The sequence below is a fragment of the Saccopteryx leptura genome, chromosome 5 (assembly GCF_036850995.1).
Source record: "Saccopteryx leptura isolate mSacLep1 chromosome 5, mSacLep1_pri_phased_curated, whole genome shotgun sequence".
Lineage (NCBI taxonomy): Eukaryota > Metazoa > Chordata > Mammalia > Chiroptera > Emballonuridae > Saccopteryx > Saccopteryx leptura.
In genome coordinates, this window is record NC_089507.1 from 173,446,511 (window position 1) to 173,474,034 (window position 27,524).

Genomic DNA, 27,524 nt, shown 5'->3' on the forward strand with positions numbered 1-27,524 from the left:
CTGACGCAGCTGCGATTATGGACAGGGAGTTTCTGCAGAAAGAACTGAGGGGAGGCTGGAGATGGAGAACTTACCTCACCATGTGCTGAAGTGGTGGAAAGTCGGAGGTCCTGGTTCTTTGTCGGAAGGGAAGGGGAGAGAAGCAGCCCCATCAGGCTTCAACTCCTCCCAGGTTTCAGCACCAAATGTAAGGTATTTCCCCTCCGAGGAAGAAGGAAGGGCATATTTACCAAGTGTGGAATAACAAAAGCTTTATTCAGAGCACATCTTGGGCAGAGCTCTCTGGTCCACGAGATGAGCCAGAGAAATCACATTGAAGAAACCATGTGGGGGAAATTTAAAGGGTCATTTAGGGTGGTCAAGGTAATATGACGTGGCGAAATGTCATTGGCTGACAGACGGTCACTTTTTTCCAAAGTCTCCTGGGAAGTTTCTTTTGGCGCACAGGGGTGTGGGTGGTTCCAGCCAAAGTTCCCAGGTCTGGTTCCTCACGTGACCTTCCCCCATTGCCCACCGACCTTACAATTATTTTCTCAGTTTTTCTTTTATAGAGCTCATTATTGGTGTATAAAAATGAAATTGATTTCTGAATATTTATTTTGTATATTGCTACTTTACTGAATTAATTTATCAGTTCTAAGTAGTTTTTTGTAGAGTTTTTAGGGCTGTCTATACGGGGTCCTTGGGTTATGGTAGTCCAGACATACAATATTTTGAGTTTACAATGCTCACTACCATAAAAACTTTAAAAAATTGAGACGTGAGTGTTTTGGATTATACTGTTAGAGTTGTACTTATGGACAACGTGAGTGAACTAGTTTGATTACCTGTGGCAGAATATGCATATAAGTGAGAGAGTTGGCATCACCCAGTATGCTTACCTAAGTCATTTTGGACTGTTAAAGTGCAACTGTTCCATTTGTGTTGCTTTGGTGACTTTTTGGCCCTTATCATGGCTCCTACACTAAAGTCAGAGTCTTCAGATGGTAGTGTTTTGAAGAAGAGGAAAGCCATCATGATGGAAGTGAAATTAGACATTGTAAAGAGATCAGAAAAAGGAGAATCAGTGACATACATTGGCCACATGCTAGGCTTTTTTTCTTATTTTTTATTTTTATTTTTATTCATTTTAGAGAGGACACAGAGAAGGAGGGGAGGAGCTGGAAGCATCAACTCCCATATGTGCCTTGACCAGGCAAGCCCAGGGTTTCGAACCTGCGACCTTAGGATTTCCAGGTCGACGCTTTATCCACTGCGCCACCACAGGTCAGGCCACATGCTAGGCTTTAGCTGCTCTGCTGTAGCAACAGTTATCAAGGATAAAGACTTTCATGGCTTTGAGGAGCCAGTGGAGGCTGTAACAGAAAAGGTTGTTGCCATGGGTAAATAGCTTAATTTTCAGGTGGAGGCTGAGAATGTCACAGAGCTACTGCCATCACATGGAGAGGAGCTGTCTGCTGATGACCTCATTCAGCTGGAGAAGCAGTTGATTGAAGAAGAGATAGAACCCCCAGAAACCAAGAGATTTACTACCAAGAGTTTGGCAGAAGGTTTTTTTCTGTGGTGGAAGATGGGTTGGCAAAATTTCAGGCTGAGGACCCCAGCGATGACAGAGCTGTTATGGCTGCTTTGCAATGCCATACCATAGGCTGGTTTTGGAGGAGAAGTCATCAGTCTTCCAAACTAACCTGGAGAATTCTTTAAGAAGGTAGAGAGGCCTGCAATAGATCCTGTACCTTGTACATCAGCTGCTTCTTGACATGAAACACCTGTAGTACAGGTGGAATAATCTCTAGCATCTCCTGCATGTTCCTTAGGCAATCCTGATTCACCTGACCCAGTACCTCCAGCACCTTCTGCAGGTTCTCCTGCCTCTCCAGCTTTCCCCTCCCAATAGGTCACTCTCTCCCACCTTGCAATGTCCCTTTCAGTGTGCAAGCCAACCACAGAAATAAAGGTAAGCAATTTTTTTACACTCATCTTTTTGTCATTTTTTCTGTCACTATAGTAAAGTACAGTACATTTCTGTTCTTTTCTTTTTTCTGTGGCTTAGTTGTGTTTTTATGTTCTAGATTATGATTTTACAACTGTGTTAGGACAGGTAAGTGACTTAGGTTAGGGTGTGTTTCTACTTACACCAAAATTCAGGTTATGTCACTGTCATAGGAACAGAACTCTGTTGTAACCCAAGTACACCCTGTATACAGTTTTATGTCATCTGCAAATAATGAGTTTTACTTCTTCCTTTTCAATTTGAGTGCCTTTTATGTCTTTTTCTTGTATGATTGTTGTGGCTAGGATTTCCAGAACTATGTTGAAAAAGAGTAGTGAAAAGGAGCACCCCCATCTTGTTCCTGATCTTAAGGGTATTGCTCTTAATTTTTGGCTGTCAGTATGTCTTATATGGCCTTTATTATGTTGAGGTATGTCCCCTGTACTCCCACTTTGGTAAGAATTTTGATCATAACTGAGTGCGGGATTTTATCAAGTGCTTTTGCTGCATCTATTGAAATAATGATGTAATTTTTATTCTTCATTTTGTTTATGTAGTATATCATGTTTATTGATTTGTGGATATTGTACCAACCTTGCATCCCCAGAATAAATTTGACTTGATCATGGTGCATGATCTTTTTTTTTTTTTTCTTTTTCTTTTTTTTTTTTTTTGCATTTTTCTGAAGCTGGAAACGGGGAGAAACAGTCAGACAGACTCCCGCATGCTCCCGACCGGGATCCACCCGGCACGCCCACCAGGGGCTACGCTCTGCCCACCAGGGGGCGATGCTCTGCCCATCCTGGGCGTCGCCATGTTGCGACCAGAGCCACTCTAGTGCCTGAGGCAGAGGCCACAGAGCCATCCCCAGCGCCCGGGCCATCTTTGCTCCAATGGAGCCTTGGCTGCGGGAGGAGAAGAGAGACAGAGAGGAAGGCACGGCAGAGGGGTGGAGAAGCAAATGGGTGCTTCTCCTATGTGCCCTGGCCGGGAATCGAACCCGGGTCCTCCGCACGCTAGGCCGATGCTCTACCACTGAGCCAACCGGCCAGGGCCCGGTGCATGATCTTTTTAATGCTAGATCTGGTTTGCTAATATTTTGTTGAGAATTTTAACATCTATGTTCATCAGGGATATCAATGTATAATTTTATTTCTTCATAGTAACTTTTTCTAGTTTTGGAACTAGGACAGTGTTGGCCTTGTTAAAAAAAAAAAGCTTTTCAGAGTCGTCTTCCCTTCTCTTGAATTTTTTGGAATAGTTAAAAAAGAATAAGTGTTAATTTTTATTTAAAATTCACCTGTGAAACCATTCAGTCTGTTACTTTTGTTTGTTGGGAATTTTTTTGATTACTGCTTCAATTTCACTAGCTGAATTTTGCTTGTTCAGATTCTCTGATTCTTCCTGATTCTGTTTTGGAAGATTGTATGTTTCTGGGAATTTATCCATTTCATCCAGATTGTCTAATTTGTTGGTGTATAGTTGTTGGTAATATTTCCTTACAGGCCCTTGTATATCTTTGGTATCTGTTGTTAATTCTCATCTTCCATCTCTGATTTATTTATTTGGGTCTTCTTTCTTTTTTTCATGACGAGTCTGGCTACAGGTTTGTTAATCTTGTTTATCTTTTCAGAGAACAAGTTCTTGCTTTCACTGGTCTTTTGTACTTTTTATGCCTTAAATTATGTTCTCTTATTATTATCATTGTTGTTGTTATTATTATTTAAATAGGACCTTTAACATTTCTTGTAATATTGGTTTGATTGTAACAAACTTTTTAGCTTTTTCTTGTCTGGGAAGCTTTTTTATTTCTCTTTCAATTTTAAATGAAAGCCTAGCTTGGTAAAGTAGTCTTGGTTGTATGCCCTTGCTTTTCATCACTTAGACTATTTCTTGCCAATCTTTTCTGGCCTAGAATGTTTCTGTTGAGAAATCAGCTGACAGTCTTTTGGGAGCTCCCTTCTAGGCAACTAATTCCTTTTCTCTTGCTTCTTTTAAGATTTTTTTTTGTTTTTGTTTTTAACCTTTGCCATTTCACTTATGATGTGTCTTGGTATGGGCCTCTTTGTGTCCATCATGTTTGGAACTCTCTGTGCTTTCTGGACTTCTGTGTCTTTTTTCTTCACAAGATCAGGGAAATTTGTGGTCATTATGCAAATAGGTTCTCAATCCCTTGTTCTCTCTCTTCTTCTGGTATTCCTATGATATGGGTGTTGTTACACTTCCTGTTGTTCCAAAGGTCCCTTACACTATCCTCATTTAAAAATTTTTTTTTCATTTTGCTGTTTTGATTAAGTGTTTCTTTCTACTTGTCTTCTAAATTGCTTATTCTATCCTTGCTTTCATCCAACCTACTGTTTATTCCCTCCAGGGTATTCTTAATGTTGGATATTGTGTTCTTTATTTCTGATTGGTTCTTTTTTGTGTTTCTATGTTAGTTTTTATGCTTGCTATCTCTTTGTTGAAGTTCTCACTTTTTTTCCTTGAGCATCCGAAAAACCATTACTTTGAATTCTTTATTTTATTTTATTTTTTTATTTATTCATTTTTAGAGAGGAGAGAGAGAGGGAGAGAGAGAGACAGAGAGGGAGAAAGAGGAGAGAGAGAGAGAAGGGGAGAGGAGCTGGAAGCATCAACTCCCATATGTGCCTTGACCAGGCAAGCCCAAGGTTTCTAACCGGCGACCTCAGTATTTCCAGGTCGACGCTTTATCCACTGTGCCACCACAGGTCAGGCTACTTTGAATTCTATATCTGATAAATTGCTTATCCCTATGTTATTTAACTTTCTTCTTTTTTGGAGGTTTCTTCTGTCCTGTCGTTTAGGACCTGTATTTTTTCTCCCTATTTTAGCTGTTACTTTGTGTTTGTTTCTATGTATTAGATAAATCTGCCATGATTCCCAGTCTTCATTAGGTGGTTTTATGTAGTAGGTGTTCTGTTGGGTCCAGTGATGCAGTCTTCTGGATCACTTGAGCTGTGTGCTCCAGAAATGTCCCTTGTGTCTTGTGTGGGTTATGTTTTCTTTTCTACTGTAATTGTGTCTTGATTTCCATTGTCTCATTGTGCATGCTATTGACCCTCAGGCAGGCTGACTGCGGGTCAATTCGCATGTTTCAACAGAAACATGTGACCTGCTGTGCAGGTGCTGATCCCAGGAAGCAGAACTGGCTTTAGTTGGATTTAGTGCCTGATGAGATCTCCCTTTGGATATGCTGCTTGTGAAGCTATTTTGATGCTGTTCTGTTGTCTGAAACTGGCCATGGGATATGTTGTTCCTGGGACTCTTGGGGGTATACCTGGTGCAAGCCAATGAAGATGCTGCCTGTGACTTGCTCTCAGCAACCTGTTTGGAACTACAAGTGATCCACAGTGTGTGGCTGCCTCTGCTGGGCTTAGGTGTGTGTAGGAAGGACCAAGATGCACACTGAGCCTGGCTTTTTACCAGCACTGAGCCCAGGGGCAGGTTAGTAAATGTCCTAAGCCACCCCAAAATCTGCCTCTGGCTGCCTGTTATGCTCTGTCACTTAAAGAAGCTTTGGTGGAGCAGGGAGTATGTGGTCATTAGGTCTCCCCTGAAGGAGATGTGCTGGTCAGACTTCAGGAAAGGTAGTGGGTGAGGCCAGAGCAACAGGCCTCATTCTGTCCCAGTTTTTGCCCTCATCTCAGCAGGACAAAGCCACTTGAAGTTGGGCATGTGGGGCCTTGGAACCTGAAAGGTGGCAGCCGGGAGGGTGGTTCTATTGAATCACCCATGAAGGAAAAAAGCCAGTCAGATTCATAGAATAATGGGGGAATGGTCCCCCTCAAAGTCAGTCAACCGAGTCACGGTCACCCCGAGTCTTTCCAGAACTCTAATCCTTGGCAAAGGTATCTGGCCCTGTAGGGCCTAATCTCCACGGGGTGGTGTGAGAGAGAGTCCTGAGTGTGGGACATTTGTTTTTCCCCGGGCTGATGCCAGAGGGGGTAATGGTGCTCTGTCCAAGAAAGACTGACTGTGGAATGGAAGAATGACTTGGCACTGAGATCCTGGTGGCAGTCCCCACCCCACCTCCTGTCTCTCCCCAGAGCCACAAACCCTAGACTGTCCTCACGTGACTCTAGTCCACTCAGCCCTCCCTCTGCCAGAGCCCAGGGTAAGTGGCTGTGAATAAGATGTTTTGCACTGGCCTTTTAAGAGGCTGCCTGCGTCTCTGCGAACTCCTATCTCTTTCTGGCAGACAGAAACCTCACTGCTTTTCACAGCCAGGTGCTACGTGAATACCTCTTCTTGGCTCTGATGCTCTGAACTGTAGAGCCTGGCTGGAGTTTAGGCCCCACTCCTCTCAAGGGGAATCTCCCCACAGCTAAGATATCCCTCTGAACCCTCAGCTGCTCACTGGGGGCGGGAGACTGGCCCTTTTCACATCTCTGCCTTTCCTACCAGTCTTGATGTGCCTTCTTCTGTGAATTTTGGTAATGAGACTCCTCTTCATTTTGTCTTGAGTTGGTTATTTAAGATGATTGTTCTTAATTTAGCTATAACACCAGTTTGGTTCTGGGAAGAGGAGAATGTAACATCCACTTACATTGCTGTCATCATGGATCCTCCCGGATCTCTGCTTCTAAATTAGCGACAGATTGCCCCTGCATGATGGTCTCTTGCTTCTCATTCCACAGGACATCTTGAGAAAATAAGTGAAGGACCTGCCTCATGGTGCTAACCTCAGGAGGTTTTATAGCTCTTTATCAGCCCTTCAATAATTCAGCCCTGTAGCTATAGCTGATTTTAGCACACTCTTTCTATGTATCCAAAATGCTTTGTTAACCAAATCAAATAGAAAAAAAATATTTTAAAAATCTGGGGGGGGGGGGTCTTCATTTAGGGAACAAAAACATTAAGTGATTTAGAAGATTGCTAATCATTCCACATCTTGTTTCATCTAGAAATCTTGATTGGTCTAATCCCCTGGTTGGCAAACTATGGCTTGCAAGCCACATGCGGCTCTTTGGCCCCTTGAGTGTGGCTCTTCCACAAAATACCACATGTGGGTGCTACCTCGATAAGGAATGTACCTATCTATATAGTTTAAGTTTAAAAAATTTGGCTCTCAAAAGAAATTTCAATCGTTGTACTGTTGATATTTGGCCCTGTTGACTAATGAGTTTGCCGACCACTGGTCTAATTCATAAGATATATGGATTCTCTGATATAGACAAGCAATAGACCTAAAACACTGTTTATTTTTTTTCAACTGAGCCATAAGTTGAGCTCTGGTGACAGGAGGGTCATTACTAAATGTCTGGGAGAATGGATAGCTGCATGCTTTGCAGGCACTGTGATAGTGTGCGTCCTCACTCTCCTCCATCCTTTCTTTTTTCCCTTCATCCATTCTTTCCATCTATCAACTAGGATCTTCAAATTGGTCCAGAATGACCTAATTTCAGTGAAAAACCAGGGATGTTCCCCTAGAGGTCAGAGGGGTGCAGTGAACACACTCCCTGGCATTTCGTGCCCTTAGCCGAATGGCTTATTTCCAGTCACTCTCTACTGGTCAGTAGATTCAGGGCTAGAGGTGAAATTCAGATTCACAAAGCTGCCTTATTAGCCTGGGAAGTGCAGCCCGAGTTTACTGCGTGCTAGAGGAAAGGGCTTCTGGGTGACAGAGGAGACTGACAGCACTACTCCACTCAAAGGACAGTCACCTCATTGCCTGGAGCCCAGATTCATCACAGCAGCCGAGAAATCATGCCACAAAGTCCAGAGCAATTACCATACTGAACTCAGTGGGGGCGAAAAACCTGAGACATTTCAGACCATGCCTGCTCCTCTCACCACTAAGTTTGAAAAGCCCAGCCTCGCCCTACTGCTGGGAATATGTCCAGCCTAGTGCTTCTCCCTGGAGGCACACACACTCAGTCATCCCAATCACCCCTCCTGATCCTGGCAGGCTCTCTTTTGCACCTGGTGGATATGAGCAAATCTTTAAAGCCCCCAAGGATCTTCCCTTGACCTATGATTCACTCAAGACACACTCTACTGCAAAGACCCGCGGGAGCTCTACTTCTAAGGTCATTATATCGTCCTGTGTAGGGTAGCTATATTGGCTCTTAGCATTGCTCTTATCACCATCCTCCCTGCAATGCAGGACAGCCACTGGCCCATGGCTCCACCCCCTCTCTCCTGTGGAGACTGCCCTGACCCACTCCTGTGAAGCTCAGTGAGACGACAAGTTTATTACTCAAGTTATACACTTGTTTGGCAGGGAGCCAGCAGCCCGCAGGCCTTGAGCCTCTGTGTGTTCACCACGGCTTTGTTAAGATGAGCAGTGTTCTGATGAGAATCCCCGGGGAGTGAAGTTCCACCCCAGAGGATAGCTCAGCTCATCCTGAAGACCAGGGAGGTGTTCTCAAGAGGTCATGGGGGTGGGGACATCACAGCCACAACTACACACAGCTTCTGACTCCTCTGATGCTGCCAAAGTCTCAAGAGCAGAGCACAGATACACAGGTGGCCTCTGGGTAGGAGACGGGCTGGCTGCATTTTCAGAGAGGTCAGCCTCTGCTCAGGGTCTGAATTTACACTTAATAATTCATTGGTAAATTGGATCAATAGATGTCAACACCCATAACAACAAATGCAGCCGGTCTATGGAAGGGAAAGGGTGAAACACAAAATTGTCCTAAGGGCTAGTGCTGAAGCCAGTCCAGAAGAGGCTTCTCAGAGGCGCTGCGCAACCTCGGGGATAAGGCCCACAAACTCAGGCCAGTGGCTCTGAAAAGGCAGCTTTGGCCTTGGCTTCAGCTGTGCTGGCCATTTGTACACTGGGAGCAGGAGGAGCTGCTGGCAAAGGGGAAGGCTGCACCATGAACGCATTTTAAACGCAGAGGCTGCTTCAATGAAACAGGGATGGGAAGAGCACGTAGCAGATGCCTCAGAGGGTGTGGAGGGAGAACAGCTGAGCGCAGGAATGAGATGTGCCCTCACCACCTTTGCTGAGATGTCATTTTCCATGGAAGTCACCTCAGCCCTTCCACCCGTCTCCCCACACTGTCCCACCATCCGCTGCAAAACATAAACTAAAGTACCTTACCAGTCCCTAAGAGTCTTGACACACCAACAATGGGGTCATGGCCCAGATGCAATTTTTCTCACTTGTGAAGCCACAGCTGCAGCACATGGTGTAAGAGAAAGCAAAGGGCTTGAGACCCAACAGTCTCGGTGCACCCTGACTTTGCTATTTTCCAGGCGCACGACTTGGGGGAAAATGACTTATGTGCTCTGGGTCTCAGCCGGTCAACACAACGGTTGTAGTAAAGTCTTTACCGGAACGAAGTGAGCTGCTGCAGAGGGAAGGCTGTGCCACGTGAGGGGCATGGAGCAGGTTCTACCAGCAGAGCTTTGTTGCCTAGCGTTTCCTACAGCTGCCGCTTGAGGGGTTCTGGGTGTGTTACTTTCTCTGAACCTCAGTTCTGTCTCACCCTTTCTCCTACCTGCTGGGGGTTCTTGGGACTCCGTGAGCTAGTGTGGGCCGAGTGCTCAGTGCAAGGCCTGCCCTGCCCCTGCGGAGACTTGCCCCTGGTGGCTGCAACAACAACCAGGATAATGGGAACGTAGGGGTGCCTAGCGGCTCCGACACACTTAGGAGGTTGCTGGGCTGCTCAGCAGTCACTAACAGAGCTATCTGGGGCGATATGCAAGCACCGCCCCCGCTGCTCGTAGGACTGGTCTGCGCCTTGCCTGCCTATCGAGTGTGGCCATGGGTGCTTTGTCCAGCGGTCCCGGCAGGCTTGGCCCCTAACCCTTGCATGCACATATGACCCTCCAGACCACATGTGTCCTGGTGCCAGTCCTTGGGAAGGACTCGGTAGAGCTTCACAAAATGCTGAGAGGGCTGGGTCACTGTAGGAAAGTTTTCCCTTTTGGAAAGGCGGGGGCTGAGAGAGAATGGCAGATCAGTCCAGCAGGAGACAGGGTGCCAGGGCACAACCAGGATCTGGCCGTGGAGATGGCAGGACACAGCATATGGGGCTGCTTCTACTTCTTAACCAAACCCAAAGATAGGGAATTCGGGCACCTCCTGAACTTCAAATGAACTGTTGTAGAACAAATACAGAGAAGCCCATTTCACACAGTGGCTCCTGATAAATGAACCCTGAGAGACTGGGCTGAAAAGATGGGAGGCCACAAACAAGCCACGGGATGAGACCACGTGAATACTGAATAACAGTGACCATCTGCCGCCTTCACATGACTACACCAGGTGCTAGGTGCTGTGTTCACACACTTACCAGCATTTCTAAGAAGTGGGCCGCACTTATCAAACTCTTCTAGAGGTGCGGTTCAGGGAAGTGCACCCATCTACTCAGGATTACACAGCTAGAAAGTAGCAAAACTGGTTCAAACCTGGTTGGTTTGATCCGAAATTCATGCTACCACCAGGTCGCTATGATTCTCACAGGGACTTGCGCTTCTTCCATATACTCTTTTTAGAGCAGTTTTTTTTTTCTTTTTCTTTCTTTTTTTTTTTTTCTTTTTCTGAAGCTGGAAATGGGGAGAGACAGTCAGACAGACTCCCGCATGCGCCCGACTGGGATCCACACGGCATGCCCACCAGGGGGCGACACTCTGCCCACCAGGGGGCGATGCTCTGCCCCTCCGGGGCATCGCTCTGTTGCGACCAGAGCCACTCTAGCGCCTGGGGCAGAGGCCAAGGAACCATCCCCAGCGCCCGGGCCATCTTTGCTCCAATGGAGCCCTGGCTGTGGGAGGGGAAGAGAGAGACAGAGAGGAAGGAGAGGGGAAGGGGTGGAGAAGCAGATGGGTGCTTCTCCTGTGTGCCCTGGCTGGGAATCGAACCCAGGACTTCTGCATGCCAGGCCGACACTCTACCACTGAGCCAACCGGCCAGGGCCTTAGAGCTGGTTTTTGAAGCATCATTAGAGTCAGATGGTAGTGGATCTTGAACTTGAGCCAGAAAAGCAGTGCTAATAATTTTCAGAATATTAAGTGTTAAAGGTCAAGGGTGAGGGAGATCAAAGCTGAGTCCTTCCTCCAAGACAGGGGTTCTTACTCCTGCCGTACCCTGGAATCACCAGGCTGCACCCCAGCCAATCAAGTCAGAAATCTGGGGCTGGGCCCAAGGCAGCAGGAATTCTGTCAGTGCTGGGGAGAAACCATTGCCCGAGGGAGGTGGTCTCAGTGCCCACCGAGAGTATCAGGGTAAAAACACATATCAACAGCGCCCCAGGTGTAACTCTCATCTTGGGAGACCCAACCACTGTTTCAGCAGCTGAGTTCTGGATGGCTCTGCAGTTACTTTAAGCAAGTGACAACTATAAGTGAAACCAAAGAAATAGTATTCATTAGAAAGAAAAGTTCAAAGCAAAATAGCTAAAAGATACCTTTGGTTAAATAATGAACACGCGTGAAACAGCAATGAAATTGTATTAAAATGTCTGTGATTACTTATTTCTCAGCATTCGTCTGATAACTTGAGCAGCATGAAGCAATAGTTGCACTTAAAAAAATGACAAGAAAATAGCTTTTCATTTAATCGACAAAAAGTGTTCATTCCCTTCTAAGATCCTTAGTGCCACGGCTTATCACCATGGCGAGTACCAGTGCTTTGTGTCTTTATGCTGAGACAGTGTCCCCAGCTCCTTTGCCTTGAGTTCCTAGAGCACATTTTGGGGTCCTTCTGGGAGGAGTCTTGGGACAGACTGCTCCCCCACCCACGGTCGCAGGGTGCTGTGTGCTGACTGCTGAGTTTGGACATGTTCCAAGGGAGCCTGGATGACCCTAGGCTGGGGAGTGGAGGGGGTGAAAGACTGGGCCCCGGGACAGGTCCCATGCTATTCCGACTCTGCAATCTCAGGGTTGGACCCATTGAAGACCAGTGACAGCAGGGGTCCTGCCTGCAGTTTTGTTCCTCTTCCCGCTCAGCCCTGTTGTCCTCTAGGGAAGGTGCATGGACTGGAGGAATGACGGAGAGTCACACAGAGCAATAGACAGAAGAGCAGCACGCCCCCTGCCTTCTGCCTATTGCACCAGATTCCATAAGAAATGAACATATTGTTGCTACTTGTATATTGCTAATGCTACGGCATTCCAGGCACCAGCAGGCTGCAGAGAGGGCCGCTCTGTCATTAATCCACTGGAATCCAACCAGAGATAGCCGCAAGGGTCAGGATCTTTGGAGCTTCCACTTGGAAGGGTTAGTAGGGCCCACCTGTCTTGTGTTCTACACAGTGCTGTGAAAATAAAATTAAAGGGTAAAAACAAAAGAAATCCATGGGTAGAACATTTCGGGGTGTCATGGAGTCACTTGGCAATCATTTACATGACACAGCACCACACAGGCGCCTTTCCCTTGCTAGCCCCGCTTGCTCTGCTTCTGCGCGCAGCCGGCCCCTCATTCTTCCCCTGCGTGTCCAGAGGAGCTCACAGGTGATTGCTCTTGGAGAGGTAGGCAATGAGGGCCACGGCCACGCCCACATAGATGCCAGTTCCAATTGTGATGGAAAGCACAGCCAGGAACAGGGCCCGCCGAGAGCTGGTGCTGGCCTGGTGGAAGTCCCCCTTGGCCAAGGCTTTATTGGTCTGCAGAGTAGAGAAGGAAGAAGAAAGAAGAAAAAGAAAGTCAAGATGAGCATGTCAGAACAAATGAAGTGAGGGCATGGTTCACCTCTGGCTCCCTTCCAACCTTGAATTTAACGGATTCCAGGGAGAGAGGACTCGCGGACAGGAGCGGAGCCGGCTCCCAGTTGACGACAGCAGTTCTATCCAACTGGCAAGAAAGAAATGGGGAACTGTTGCTTAACAATGATCCCCACTGCAAGGCACTCGAGTAAAAGAAAACAGAGCCTCAAGCAAACACCCATGATCAGCAGTAGCCCAGCTGAGCAGCACAAACGTGGGGCCTGGGGTCTCGGGCGCTAGTATGCCCACTATGCCAGGGATGGGATAGCTATCACACCTCCCATTCCCTGCCTTCTACTCAATAATGACATTTCCTATCATTTGAATAACACTAAATTTTCAAAAGTGTGCTCACACTTACCTTAGCAAATCTTTGCAGCCCAGTAGCAGTTGGAGAGGAGACTGTGGCCCTCACTTCCCAGAGAAGAGGCATGAGCTAATTAAATTGACTTTGGGATACTTGAGCCTCTTCTCTTCAGCTGGGGACCCTGGAATCACACCTTCCTCGCTATCTCCCTCCCTGTACAGCTAGAGTTGTTACAATGTATCTGTCAGTAGTGATTTTATGTAAGACCAATACTTAGATTTCTAGTTGCTCAATTACATAACAGTGTTGGTTTAATAAGATGCATATTTTTTAGGGTCATGAGGTGGCAGAAACATGGAGACTTTGGAGGTTCTGTATCTGGTTTGGTATTCTGTGGTAGACCCACACCCAACCACTACCACGCTTGTACTGCTTAACGAGTGAAGGCTAGAAACAACACCAGGAGTGTGTCACCACTGTGACTTAGCTGTGACCATCATGGAGGGACCTCCTAGTAAGTGGAGGCTCATGTGGCAGATGAAGGTGGAGGCTGCCAGGGCACATAACTTGCAGGAGGGTCAGGTGATACTGAGTGGAACCCCATGCTGGCGAGGGTTCTTCATGGTCAGGGCAAGAGCAGAGCCCACTCCCTTGGTAGAATGCTTGAACTCCCTCTCCAGCCCGTCTCCAGAAACCAGATTCCGGCTGGATCCTGCTTCCTTGTGTCACCAGTGGTATTTCTACCTTGTGTAGGCAGGGACGAGGGTCAGTATATTTTTCACTCAAACTGAAAACACCAAGGCCTTTGCAATGGACCACAAAGGGTGTAACTCCAAGAGGCCTCACAAAATGAACTTCTGTCCTGCATGGTTCTAACTGGGTCTGAAGAGGTCTGGAGTGTTTTCTCAGGTTGAGGGGGGACTTGGGGGTCTGCTTAGTGGCTACCCTCTTTCCCCCAATTTCCAGATCTTGAAGGCCAGTTTTTATGTCCTCCTCCCCCAAATTTTTGGCTTAGAAATGAGCTTGGGAGCTAACTTCCAACAATTTTTTTTTGTATTTTTATGAAATGAGAAGCCAGAGGCAGAGAGACAGACTCCGGCATGTGCCCGACTGGGATCCACCTGGCAAACCTGCTAGGGTGCAATGCTCTGCCCATCTGGGGTGTTGCAACCAGAGACATTCTAGCGCCTGAGGCAGAGGCCACAGAGCCATCCTCAGTGCCTGGCCAACTTTGCTCCAATGGAGCCTTGGCTGCCGGAGGAGAAGAGAGAGATAGAGAGGAAGGAGAGGGGGAGGGGTGGAGAAGCAGATGGCTGCTTCTCCTGTGTGCCCTGGCCGGGAATTGAACCCAGGACTTCCATATGCCAGCCAATACTCTACCACTAAGCAAACCGGCCAGGGCTAACTTCCAACAATTTTTAAGGAAGCAGGCTAAGGGAATGCAAAATGAGAAGTCTCCTAAGATAGTAGTAATTAAGTCTTAATTAGCTGAATTTCATTTTCTAACAGTACTCCCACACTCCAAGGTCCTACCACATAATTCACTGTGACTCCTGTCCTCAGCCAAGCCACTGTTCTCTGTTAGAATGGAACTTGCTGTTCCCTGTGCCAGGAGCACCACCCTCATGGGCCCCGCCCTCGTGCTGCTGCAGGAGCAATGCGCACAGAGAGGAAGGCTCGGGCCCCTCTAGTTCCTCACGGTTGGACGCAGGCCTCTGCAGATACTTCTCAAGTCTCAGAGAACTGTCCCATCAGAAGTCACACATTTTAATAATGCCTTTCTACGGTTGCCTGCCCTACTCCTCTGGGAGCTCCAAAGACAGGTACTCATCTCCCTTGTCCTTGTGTCCTGCCCGAAGCCTGGGCTGGTGCTCTAGGGCAGTGGTCCCCAACCTTTTTTGGGCCATGGACAGGTTTAATGTCAGAAAATATTTTCACCGACCGGCCTTTAGGGTGGGACGGATAAATGTATCACGTGACCGAGACAAGTATCAAGAGTGAGTCTTAGACGGATGTAACAGAGGGAATGTGGTCATTTTTTAAAAATAAAACATCATTCAGACTTAAATATAAATAAAACAGAAATAATGTAAGTTATTTATTCTTTCTCTGCGGCTCGGGGGTTGGGGGTCACTGCCCTAGGGGGTGGCAGGAACTGCTTTGGGGGGGGGGTACAAGGTCTGTTCTCTTCAGATGCTCACAGTGGTAGTGCCCCCAGGGCACACTCCTGGTTTCTTGGGCGGCCTTCACGAGGAAAGCAGTGCTCTGGGCGATCGGGACCTAAGCTCTGGCTCAACTCCACAGAACCCTACCCTCCTGCTGGTTCTGCGCGCGCGCACACACACACACACACACACACACACACACACACACACACGTGGTGCCAGCACCCTCATGCCCAGAAACCCCAGCTGTCTGCTTCGGAATCATTGTTGGTTTTTGCTTTTACAGTCCAACCTGGGGAACCCTGATCTCCGTTTTTGCTTGGTTCTAGGGTGGTTGTTCAACAGACACCCAGGAATTGTGTTGTGTTAGAGACACTTTCAGCTAAGATGGTCAGAAACAGTGAACCGATGAAGCCTTATTGTCGAGCGGCAGTTTTCAGCCGTGCTACTCAGCATCTGTGTGTCGTCGAGCCTCCAGGAGGCAGCACTGCCCTTCACATGCTACATATAGACCATATAGACTGGACATCATGGTCTAACATGGGAGATTCCTGTCATGTTTTTTGTTTCAGAAAGTGGATCATGGTGCTACAAAACAGCTTGCTGCTCTCTTTGAAAGAGTGTAGACTCAGACACATTTCTGCCCTGGCAACTTATAGACAAAAGCTTCAGGGTTTGGGGACAAATTTTCTTGCTGTGCATGAGGGCAGCAGCTCTTGCCCTGGGTCCACGTGTGTATGAACCCTTGTGTGTGCATGTGCATTTTTATAAGAGGGCTGGCCAGGCTCAAGCAGCTGTGTTCCCAGGGGCTCTGCCCACTACAGAAGGAGAGAAGGAGAGGAGGTACTGAAGAACAGAGCCAGCCTGGCATCTGGTATCAGGGGCCGGGGGCATCATAGGTGCCCCTTGGCTGTCATGAGCAGATGTTACTTGCTTATCCTAATGGGAAATCTAGACTCATCTATACCCTCATGCTGTGTTTAGCAAATATATACATTGAGAAGCTGGACTCCACCCTCAGCCGGCTTTGTGGCAGGGTCCTCGCTCCTGGTGTGCATTCAAATTCTTGGGGAGCTTTGCAAACACCTGAGGCCCAGACCACCCTCCAGGCCAGTAAATCAGAAGCTCTGGACTGGAACCTGGGCTTCAGTGTCTTTCAAGCTCTCAGGTGATTCCAATGTGCAAGCAAGGGTGAGAGCAAGGGGCCAGCAACCCTGGTTTCCCCAGCTGTGGGGCATACTGTGCTCAGCCAGGAGAGTCCCGGCAGACGGGTCAGAACCACAGCGTTGCAGGGAGGAAGCTATAGATCCCTGGCACAGAGAGAATCCTGTGACCTACGTCTTCGCAAAAGAATTGTCTTTTCTCTTCAGCAGGCTCAAGGTAGGAGGGAACAAAGCTGGGCGAGTTGGCGGTCTGGAAGCTCAGCCCCCTGGAGGCGTCCAGTGATCCTGCCTGAAGGAAGTCTGGCCCCTCCACCCAGCTCCACCCAGAGGCCCACCCAGTCCTGGCAACTGTGATCCCTGAAGGCCTGTCTCACTGGTGTGCAAAGCCCTGGAGCAGCATCCTCGGACCCTTGCACACAGCCCATGCTCCGCACAGGAAGTGATGGTTTGCGGGGTTCTCCCATTGTTTTCAGCCAATCGGATGTTATTTCCAAACCTCACTCCATCTTGACTGGTTTATGGCCCCAGGAGTTTATAACTTCTTGATCACCTCCTTTCGAATGGCAGTGCCAAGCTAAAACCTGTTTATGCATGGGGTCAACTCCCTGCAGGTGGAAGCCTGGTTTTTGAGCCTAGTAAGTCCTCTTGGGAAAATGCCTTCAGCTCTCAGAAGCAACACTGTCTGTGTAAATAAATCCTCAAACCATCTTTCTCTTGACTGCAGTTGCCTAATAAATGTTCATCTGTGGAAAGGTTGTCCACCTGGAGGGCAGTCCCTGAGGACCGCCTCGGGCAGCCTGACCTGCCGGCTCTCTGTCTGCCTCCCCTGACATCCAGCGCCCAGCCTGCTCTCGCCCGCCTCGGGCAGCCTGACCTGCCGGCTCTCCGTCTGCCTCCCCTGGCATCCAGCGCCCAGCCTGCTCTCGCCCGCCTCGGGCAGCCTGACCTGCCGGCTCTCCGTCTGCCTCCGCTGGCATCCAGCACCCAGCCTGCTCTCGCCCGAAGAGCGTGTTCATCGTCTGCTCTGAGAATAAGCACATTTACCCCTGTTTCTGAGGGTCAGCAATTTGAGCCACTCAATGTGTGTGGGGGGTGGGGGGCAGGCTCTCCTTGGGCTCAGAGAGCCTCGGGCTGCAGTCACTTCAACACCTTCACAGGTTGCAGCTCAGGCAGCAGCACTGGGGCACCCGTGTCCGTGTACTTGCTCAGCACAGCCAGCTCGACGGTGAGTGGGGCAGGTCCCACCTGTTCACAGCTCCCCCTTGCCCAGATCTACCCCTCCTTCCTGGATTTATGTGAGAGTTTACCTCCCACCCCAATTTGGTTCAGTGTCAGGTTGAGAGAGTGAAACAGCTGTAAGATGAAAGAAATGGGTGACCCATGAGAAAGGAGAGCCCCTTGAAATTTCAGATAACTTGGGGAGGCCTTTGGTCTTCCACGGCCCGGCACGAGCTTACCTCTATCTTGGGTGTACACAGACTTCCTTTACCTTAGGAATCTCTCATTGTGAGATTCACTATTCCCAGACTGTGGTGACCTCTAAACTGAACTCCCTCCATCCCCGGGTATGTGACTGTGGGAAAAACAGCCATGTTAGGCTGGCTTGCTTGTTTTCCAGCTGCAAGCACCTTGCATGATTAGTGCGTGAGCATGTGGCAGAAAGCCATGTGCGTGTAGTCTAGGTAAGGCTACTTCCCTCCCAGCGGTGGTTTTCCTGACCTCTTACTCGCCTGTCCCTGTGAGAAGCAGCCTTCCCCTGCCTGTTCACTAGCCTGCCTCTGCAACAATCTGATAAATGAGAATGGCCCAATCTCCATGGTTCCTTTGTGGTCTGCCTGAATTTAATGTGAACCTTCCTGGTGTTGACCACCGGCATTACAGTGACCATCCCCCGTTTCATGGGCTCTGGGCCCTCTCAGCTGGACCAGGAACCTGGGTCAATGTTCTTAGCTCTGAATTCAGTTTCCCATAAACTGTTGCCAAAGTCTTTGTTTATGTGTGAGTTTGTGAAACATACACTATTATTTGAGGTTTTGGAAAAATTATGATTTTCCCTGAACTATATCTCTGCTGCTTTCTTTTTCTTACGCACTAATTTTAGGGGTAAAGCCAGAGACACATTCTTTCTGCTCCTGTTGAGGATCTGGGTCCAGACCCAGCTGGGCAGGTCTCACAGAAAATGCCAGCACCAAGATTTGTGATGGGCCCTGAGAACACCTCCTGCCTCTGAAATCACTGCTTTGGAAATTTATACGACTTTGGGGACTTAATGGCTCATTTTCCCTCCAGTACTAATATCTGTCTGGCTGGATTATGTTCCTTTGCATTATCACAAAGTTTATTTCTATTATCTATTACCACCTAATTGTAATGCTGGTGGCCGAGGCCAGGCAGGTTCACCTTGGATTCGAGCAGATGGGTAGAGGAACTGTGGAGCTGGAGTGTATTGGGCCATTCCTGTTTAATAGAGCCTCGCAATGGTGGACAAGCAAACAGGCAGGGGAAACCGCTTCTCATAGCAGCAGGTGAACAAACATCAAAACATCCCCTCACAGTGGCAGCAAGCGATCTGCCCGAGAGAAAGTACCCGTAGCCTTACGTAGACTATACACACGTGGCCCTATGTGCTCATGCACTAATTATGCAAAGTGCAAGTGAGCAAGCCTCACACAGCTGTTTTCTCAACAATCCATCTCTAGGGTTGCTTGCCTCACAATCTATGTGACAGGTATCTTCCGCCATGGTCCCTGTGTGAGGACTGAGGTACGTTACATAAACAGAAACAGTACAGACTAAAGCAACAGAAGAACAAAAGCACAAGCTATATCAGATTTGACTATAGCTACAAAAGTGCCCGTCACAATGTCTCCCTGAGCACTCTGCCCAGGGAGTTAAATGGAGGCCCACCTCTACCCCCTTTCCCCACGATAGGTGGGAGGGCCTGTACAGTCCAGGCCCATGTCCATTGAAGAAAAGTGTCCTTGGTGTGTATCTGCAACTTTGAGCAGGTTCCTGGTGCAGGAGGGCCACCACAGGTGTCAGCACCCCTCCATCAGGGTCTCATACTGTCCACAAGTGGCATGTTCATCCAACAAGGGAGCCAGTGCCCCCTTCTTGCCTCAGTCCCTGCTTCAAGAGTCCATTACACCGCTCAATGATCAGTCCATGATAGTGCAGCTGTCTATACAAATCATCAACGGTGAAGGTCGTTACAGGCAACTAGCCATATAGCTCTTTATTAACGGACCTCAGCACCTGTCCTTAAGCACTGCCCATTGCTACAAGCTCCATCCAAACCCCTCAGCAAGCTCTCAGGGCCTGGTGGGGTCAAACACATTCAAGGCCTATGCCATGTTGACAGCTCTCTTAGCTGCTACTGCTGTTGCCAAAAAAAAAAAAAGCAGCTATTATCCTCTAAGGCCAACACCCACTGCACATTGGAAGGGGACCAGTGGATTGCTAATTCCACATGAGGCCTCTGGCTCCCCACCCATCCCCATCAGACGAGTCCCTTGGCCTTCCACCTAGTCACACTGGAACAACAGGTCTTGGGGATCCTCTTCTTTCTCAGCAGTCTCCATCATATATATATCCTGCAACCATGCAACCTGAACAGCCGTTTCCTTGGCAGCTGCTGGGGCTGCCTGCTTCCTCTGCTTTTCAGTGGTTTACACCTCTGTTTCAGCTTAAGCTGCTGCCAAAGCTCAACAGGACTTTATGAGACCTGCCATCTAATTTCTCTCTAACTGCCCCGGCCACAATCAAATCTACTTACATCTGTATTCGGGTAACTGCAGACCTGTTTCTCTTGTTAGTTTGAGGGGGAGTACGGGCAGCAGCCTGCACCAACTTATGGTGCCGTGCTGCCTCCAGCTCCCCCAAATTTGCCACCATCTGTGTAACAGTATTGATGGGCTGCCCCACATTGGGGCCCAAGATAGCCACTAGTGACCCCAAAAGGGCTGATGAGGCACTACAGAGAACAGGGTCCCCCATCCCTGCCATAAACACTTTCTCATCTGGTCCATGGGACCTCAGGTTGAAAGCAGCATTCCTCATACCTAGTTCCCAGAGGACCTGATGCAACTCAGTGTACGACTGCCACTGACTCACTGCCCCTGGCAAGTCTCCAGCATTCTGCCAGACTGTGTGAATGGCAGCCATCACCCATTCTAACAGGGTATGGTTTCCTGGGTTGTCGTGGCAGTTCTGAAGGCACTGCCTCCAGGAGGAGTGCGTGGTAATGGCGGCTAATTTCTCCATCTCTGTTCTGGAGAGCACAATGCAATCCACTCCTTTTTTGCCTCTAACTCTGTCAGCTCTGTCTGGGTGTAGGGCTGGACAACAGAGTGCCCCACTAGCTGGGGAGGGGGCTGTGCCTGCCCCTGAGGCACCTTAGGCTGCTGAGTTTTTACCTCCTGGGTGACCACTGGCTGGGTTCTGAGTCTGCTAATGGCAGTTTCAGCCTGAACCTTCTAATCCTCAGGAGAGGATTAGTTAGAAAAGCTTGCTACCCCCGACTCCGAGTCCCTCTACTGGTGGTACTCCTTCTTCAGCACCCGTTTCAGCTCTTGTGGCTGATGGCTTTCGGCCTGAAACTAAAACCAAAGCTCCTGAACCCTCAGTTGTTTCTGCAACAACTGCCTGTGCCAGCGTTTGGCTTGTAGGGCAAACAGCGGCTCTTGAACCCTCAATTCCTTCTCGATCAATGTTCCAGTTCCAGGCACCGTTGGTGTCAGCCTGCATTTCACACTGAAGCTCTGGAACTCGGTCAGTCTCCATCTCCAGCAACTGTTGCAGTTCAAGCTGCTGTCGGCGCTCAGTCTGCAGCTCATCCTGGAGCTTTTGACCCGGTGCAGCCTCTCGCACAGAACTTTCAGTTTCTTCTCGCAGGGCTGTAAAATACACCCAGCCCTCCTCCTCCAAAAGGACAGCCACAGGGAACAGCCACTCCTCTCTTCTACCCTTCAAGGGTGTCGGCAACTCCACATCGATCTGATTCAAATTCTGCTCACAGCACCAGCTGTAATGCCAGTGCCAAGGCCAGGCAGGATCACACTGGATTCGGCCAGATGGTAGAGGAACTGCGGAGCCTGAAAGCGGTGGGCCAGTCCCATTTATTAGATTCTCACAATGGCAGATGAGCAAACAGGCAGGGGAAACCTGCTTCTCACGGCAGCAGGCAAACGAACAGCAAAACTGCCCCTCTCAGTGGTGGGCAAGTGATCTACCAAACACCACCCTGAATCAAAGCACCTGTAGTGTTCTAGAGACTACACACATGTGGCTCTAACACATGCTTATGCACTAATCATGCAAAGTGAAGATGAGCAAGCCTGACACAGCTGTTTTCCCAACACGAATATTTGCTATGCATTCACAAGGTACTCACAGCTGTATTTGAATGACAGACAGACTCAGTGTAATAGTCTGTATAGTAAGAAAGTTTAGACATAATATACCCAGAGTAAGGAAAACACCTCAGAGGCAGGTGGTCTCACACACAAGCCTCAACACATTTCTTTCCTTACATGAGTTTGATTCCAGGTGTATTTTTATAGACCCCTCCCCCCCCCACTTTCACAGCTCCTTGTAAGCAACTCTTGTATTTTAAGCCATCAAAAATGAAATCTATTGTTAGTTAGGTTTGAATGGCAGAAAGGATATCAGTTTTGAAACAAAGGTATCTGGGTAACCCCTGACTCAAACATTGGTTCACCTTCACAGAGCCACCCCACCTGTCCTTGGTTTGCATCACTGCATTCTGGAGGAAGGGCTTCCTCTGGAGATATCTGCAGGTTCCTATCATCAAGGTCACCCCTCTGTGGATCTTATTTTATAGGGACCACAGTCACAACAGCACAAACATTGACGGAACAACAGCTGCTGTGTCAGGCCTGTGCAGGACACTGAGCTGCTATTATGTTTCCATTCTGCAGGTAAGGTTAGAGAAATCTCGAAGCCCTGAGGCCTCTCAGCTCATGAGTGGGCCTTGCTCCCTGAGGCTGGGCCGTTAAGCAGTTTCCAGCTCTCACACTCAGTCACATGCCGGCCTCTGGCCCCTTCTCTCTTCTTCTAGAGAAAAGCCTGCCTTGGTTAGCCACACACTCAGGTTTTCTTTGCTGTGAGGGGAGGGCTGGGAGGCTGGGACTTCTCCAGAGGGGCTACAAGAAACTTAAGAGTAATCCAAGCAAAATGGGAGTCCCTGGGGAGGGTGAAAGGGTGCCTTCCACTCAGCTCTGCCTCCTGGAGCCCTCTCCCTGCTACTGCCCTCTACGCAAGCCGTTGGCTGGAGCTCCAGCCTGCCGCCAGCATTCTCAGAGCACCCCTCTCTACCCTCCTACCCATGCTTCCCCACTGCACTCCTGTTCTCTGGATGTCACAGGTTCTCAGGATGCAGGCTGTTGGGGAGTGATAATGACAGTAAGAACTGCTATTAGTATATCAGAATTATAGACAAAATCAGAGGGATAGAAAGTTGTCACTATCTCCATTTGTACAGCTGTAAATGGCCATCCATTTGTATACTGGCTTTCCCTGTGTCCTTCATTCTTTTCAACATTTGCTTACATAAACACATGCATACTAAGTAAAGGATTCCTAGAGAAAGGGTGCGATTTATACATTCATAAATGTGCAGCTTGGTGAATTTCCACAATGTGTACACACCCATGTACCCATCATTTGGACCAAGAACAGAACAGCACTATCACCTGAAAGCCTTCCACTGCTCCACTGTCCCTCTCCCTCAGCAACGAGCTCCTGACTTACAATAGTCTAGAGCAGGGGTAGTCAACCTTTTTATACCTACCGCCCACTTTTGTATCTCTGTTAGGAGTAAAATTATCTAACCGCCCACCAGTTCCCCAGGAATGGTGATTTATAAAGTAGGGAAGTAACTTTACTTTATAAAATTTATAAAGCAGAGTTACAGCAAGTTAAAGCATATAATAATAATTACTTACCAAGTACTTTATGTCAGATTTTTGCTAAGTTTGGCAGAATAAATCTTTATGAAACAACTTACTATAGTTAAATCTATCTTTTTATTGATACTTTGGTTGCTCCGCTACTGCCTACCATGAAAGCTGGAACACCCACTAGTGGGCGGTAGGGACCAGGTTGACTACCACTGGTCTAGATCAATGATTTTCAACTGGTATGCTACAACAGATACACTGGGTGCTTAGGTATTGTTAAAACATGCAATACCTGACTATTCAGTCAGGGGCACTGACCTCTTTTCCCTTAAATTGTCAAATAAAAAAAATGACAATAGCCAACACAATAATAAGCTGTCTGGTGTGAATGAATCAAAATTATACCTATTTTTTTGTTAGATCACAAAAAATACATTTTTTGGTGTACTGCAGAATTTTAGTAACTAGTTTATGTGTGCCACAAGGTGAAAAAAGGTTGAAAATTGCTGGCCTACATTAGTGTGACCTGCTTTGGAATTTTCTATAACAGACCCTATAGATACACATTGGCTTCTGTCACTCTGTGAGGTTCATCTCTGTTGCATGGATTGCACATCATTTATTCTCTAGTGTCCTACTGCATAAATATATCATGTTTTATTTGTCTGTTCTCCTGTGCAAAGGCATTGACGTAGCTCCAGCTTTTGGCTATTACAAATAGAGCTGCTATGAACATAAACATTCTAGTACTATTTTTTTATGACCATATATACTTATTTCTGTTGAGTATACAGTTAAGAATAGAACCACTAATTTTAGAGTATTTACATATTCAGTTTGTACAATAGGTTTTATAATCATAGAAATCTATGCATGCGGGGTTTTGTAAAATATGTGGTACAAAGGGTTTCTAAACTAAACCATCAACTGCAGTGTCACAAGTACGTCTATAACTCTGAGGCCTTTCACCCAAGTTATGTAGTGAACGTTTTAGTGGACCTGTCTGGTATTTATTAATTTCTTAAAAGATTATATTTTAAAATTTCTATCTATCACCCTGGCCGGTTGGCTCAGTGGTAGAGCGTCGGCCTAGCGTGCGGAGGACCCGGGTTCGATTCCCGGCCAGGGCACACAGGAGAAGCGCCCATTTGCTTCTCCACCCCTCCGCCGCGCTTTCCTCTCTGTCTCTCTCTTCCCCTCCCGCAGTCAAGGCTCCATTGGAGCAAAGATGGCCCGGGCACTGGGGATGGCTCCTTGGCCTCTGCCTCAGGCGCTAGAGTGGCTCTGGTCGCAACATGGCGACGCCCAGGATGGGCAGAGCATAACCTCCTGGTGGGCAGAGCGTCGCCCCCTGGTGGGCGTGCCGGGTGGATCCCTGTCGGGCGCATGCAGGAGTCTGTCTGTCTTTCCCTGTTTCCAGCTTCAGAAAAATGAAAAAGAAAAAAAAAAAAAAGAAAAAAGAAAAAAATTTCTATCTATTTATTTATTTATTTATTTATTTATTTATTTATTTATTTATTTATTTATTTTCTATAGTGAGAAATGGGGAGGCAGAGCAACAGACTCCCGGACGTGTCCCTACCAGGATCTACCCAGCAAGATCCCTACTGGGTGATGTTTCTCCATAGGGCTGTTGCTCTGTTGCACAGCAACTGAGCTATTTTATTGTAGTGCCTAAGGGGAGGTCATGAAGCCATCCTCAGAGCCCGGGGCCAACTTGCTCTAACTGAGCCATGGCTGTAGGAGGAGAAGAGAGACAGAGAGAGAAAAAGGAGAGGGAGAGGGGTGGAGAAGCAGGTGGTTGCTTCTCCTATGTGCCCTGACCAGGAATTGAACCCAGGACTTCCACACACTGGGTAGATGATCTATCACTGAGCAAACCAGCCAATGCTAAATTTCTCTATTTATCAATTATAAACTATTTATTACTGACCAACTATTTTGTTGCAAAATGAGTTGCTTTTTTTTTATAAAAATCCTTTGCCTCTACCTACTCCATTGTCAACTCTTCCCTTCTCCCATCCTTGTAATGCATTTAGTTAACTCATTATCTGACTAAGCCAAGCACACTGTTGTTGTTTCTTCTCTTCTACCCTTGATTAGTGTATTGTTTTGTATGCTTGATGGGATTATTCTTTTTCTTTACCACACTCATCTCTCAATACATTTTTTTTTCATTATATGATTACACATACCAGAAAACTTATAAATTTCTTCTTGTTTTCTGAAGACCACACTGCTGGGGTTTGCTAACCCACTGCTCCAATATAATCAGATTGCTCTTTAATGCCTTTCCTTGAACCATATTTAAGATTTCCTTCTGCTTTTCTTCAATGTTAAAGTTTCTGTTTCCTCAGGAAGATTTATCATTGCAGCACATGCTGCTGAACACTCCTGAGAATGTTTAGTGCATGGGTGGTATGTTTGTAAGACTCTGTATGTCTATAAATAACTATACCACCACATCACCACCACCACCACCACCATTAACATCACCACCACCACATCACCACCACCACCACCCTCACCATCACCATCATTACTACTACCACCACTACCATCACCATCACCACCACCACCACCACCACTACATCACCACCACCACTACCACCACCACCACCACCACCACCACCACCACCACCACCATCACCACATCACCACCACCACTACCACCACCATCACCACCACCACCATCACCATAATCATCACCATCACCATCACCACCATCACAACTACCACCACCACTCTAACCATCACCACACCACCACCACCACCATCACCACATCACCACCACCACCACCACCACCACCACCACATCACCACCACCACCACCACATCACCACCACCACCATCACAATCATCACCATCACCATTACCACCACCATCACCACCATCACCACCACCACTACCACCATCACCACATCACCATCACCACCACCACCACCATCACCACCACATCACCACCACCACTACATCACCACCACCACCACCACCACACCACCACCACCACCATCACCACATCATCACCACCACCACCACCATCACCACATCACCACCACCACCACATCACTACCACCACCACCATCACCACACCACCACTACCAAATCATCATGACCACATCACCACCACCACCCTAACCATCACCACACCACCACCACCATCACCATCACCACCAAATCACCACCACCATCACCACCACCTTCATCATCATCACACCACCACCACCACCACCACCACACTTGATCAATAGTGTGGCTAGGTATAGAATTTCACATTGGATAGAATTTATTCTCAGATTTCTGAAGACATTGACACATTCTTCTCATTTTCAATTCTGTCAAAACGTCTGGCATTCTCCTTATGCCCCCTCATTTTTGTAACTAGCCTTTCTCTAGAAGCTTTTAGGAACCTTATTTATGCCCGGGATTCTGAAATGCTGTTTTGAAATGGCTTGATGTTCAATCTCTGAATTAATCCTTCAATTGTCTACTTTTTTGTACTGCTGTCCACCTTTGGCCTTCTGTTAATATTTTATGGAAGATTTCCTTAACTCTTTCCCAAGCTTTCTGTGGGATTTTATTTTGTGTAACGTATTTAAACTCCAAGAGTTCTTTTTGTTCTCCTACTGTTGTTTTTTTTCCACAGCTTCCTGTTTTTGTTTTAAAATTTTAATTCCTGCTTCTTCTGAATATATATTGATTATTTGCAAGGTATCTTTCTACTTCCTGCATTGTTTCTTTATCCAAGTTCCTCCTCCTACTCTTACTCAGAAGTTCAGGTCTCATTCTTTTCAGGTTGGAGGCACTTGCAAATATCAGGCAATCACTACCAGCTGTTTGACATTTAAGAGCAGCAAAGGCCACCTAGATGCTCCGTGTGCACATAGAGGGCTGACTACTGAGATGATCTATATACTTACATTTCCAAAAGGCTATTTTTGTTTCCTGTTGGTCCATGTTCATTGTCTTTTTCCTTCATGGTTTTAGGATTTTTATTTTATGGTAACTGTAGTAACATTTTTAATGTAATTTAAATGCAAAGTAATTATAGTAAAGTCGTAACTGGGTTCACGTGTACTCATTTTTCACCCTTTGCCATTTGTGTAGCAGGGTTGTCTGTTCACAACTTTAAGAAATTTTGAAGGACTCTTGGTGGGGAAAGCTTATATACCAATCTTGTTCCTTAATATTTTTGAACATGAGAGACATTTGTGACATTTTTGTGACCTTTTCCTACAATTAGTGCAGCCTGTTGCCATGGTCCTACTATAATATTGAGTCATGGCCCTCGTGGAC

General features: G+C 47.4%; 1 protein-coding gene across 2 annotated transcripts in view; it reads right to left on the reverse strand.

Moving 5' to 3' along the window:
- Nucleotides 1–11,402: 11,402 nt before the first annotated feature.
- SYNDIG1 (synapse differentiation inducing 1) overlaps nucleotides 11,403–27,524 on the reverse strand; it is a 218,630-nt gene continuing 202,508 nt past the window's right edge. For both annotated transcript variants that reach the window (XM_066385305.1, XM_066385306.1), the window contains exon 4: nucleotides 11,403–12,574. In XM_066385305.1, coding sequence (XP_066241402.1) covers nucleotides 12,416–12,574 — 159 coding nt within the window. In that variant the 3' untranslated portion in view covers nucleotides 11,403–12,415. The remainder of the gene's footprint in view (nucleotides 12,575–27,524) is intronic.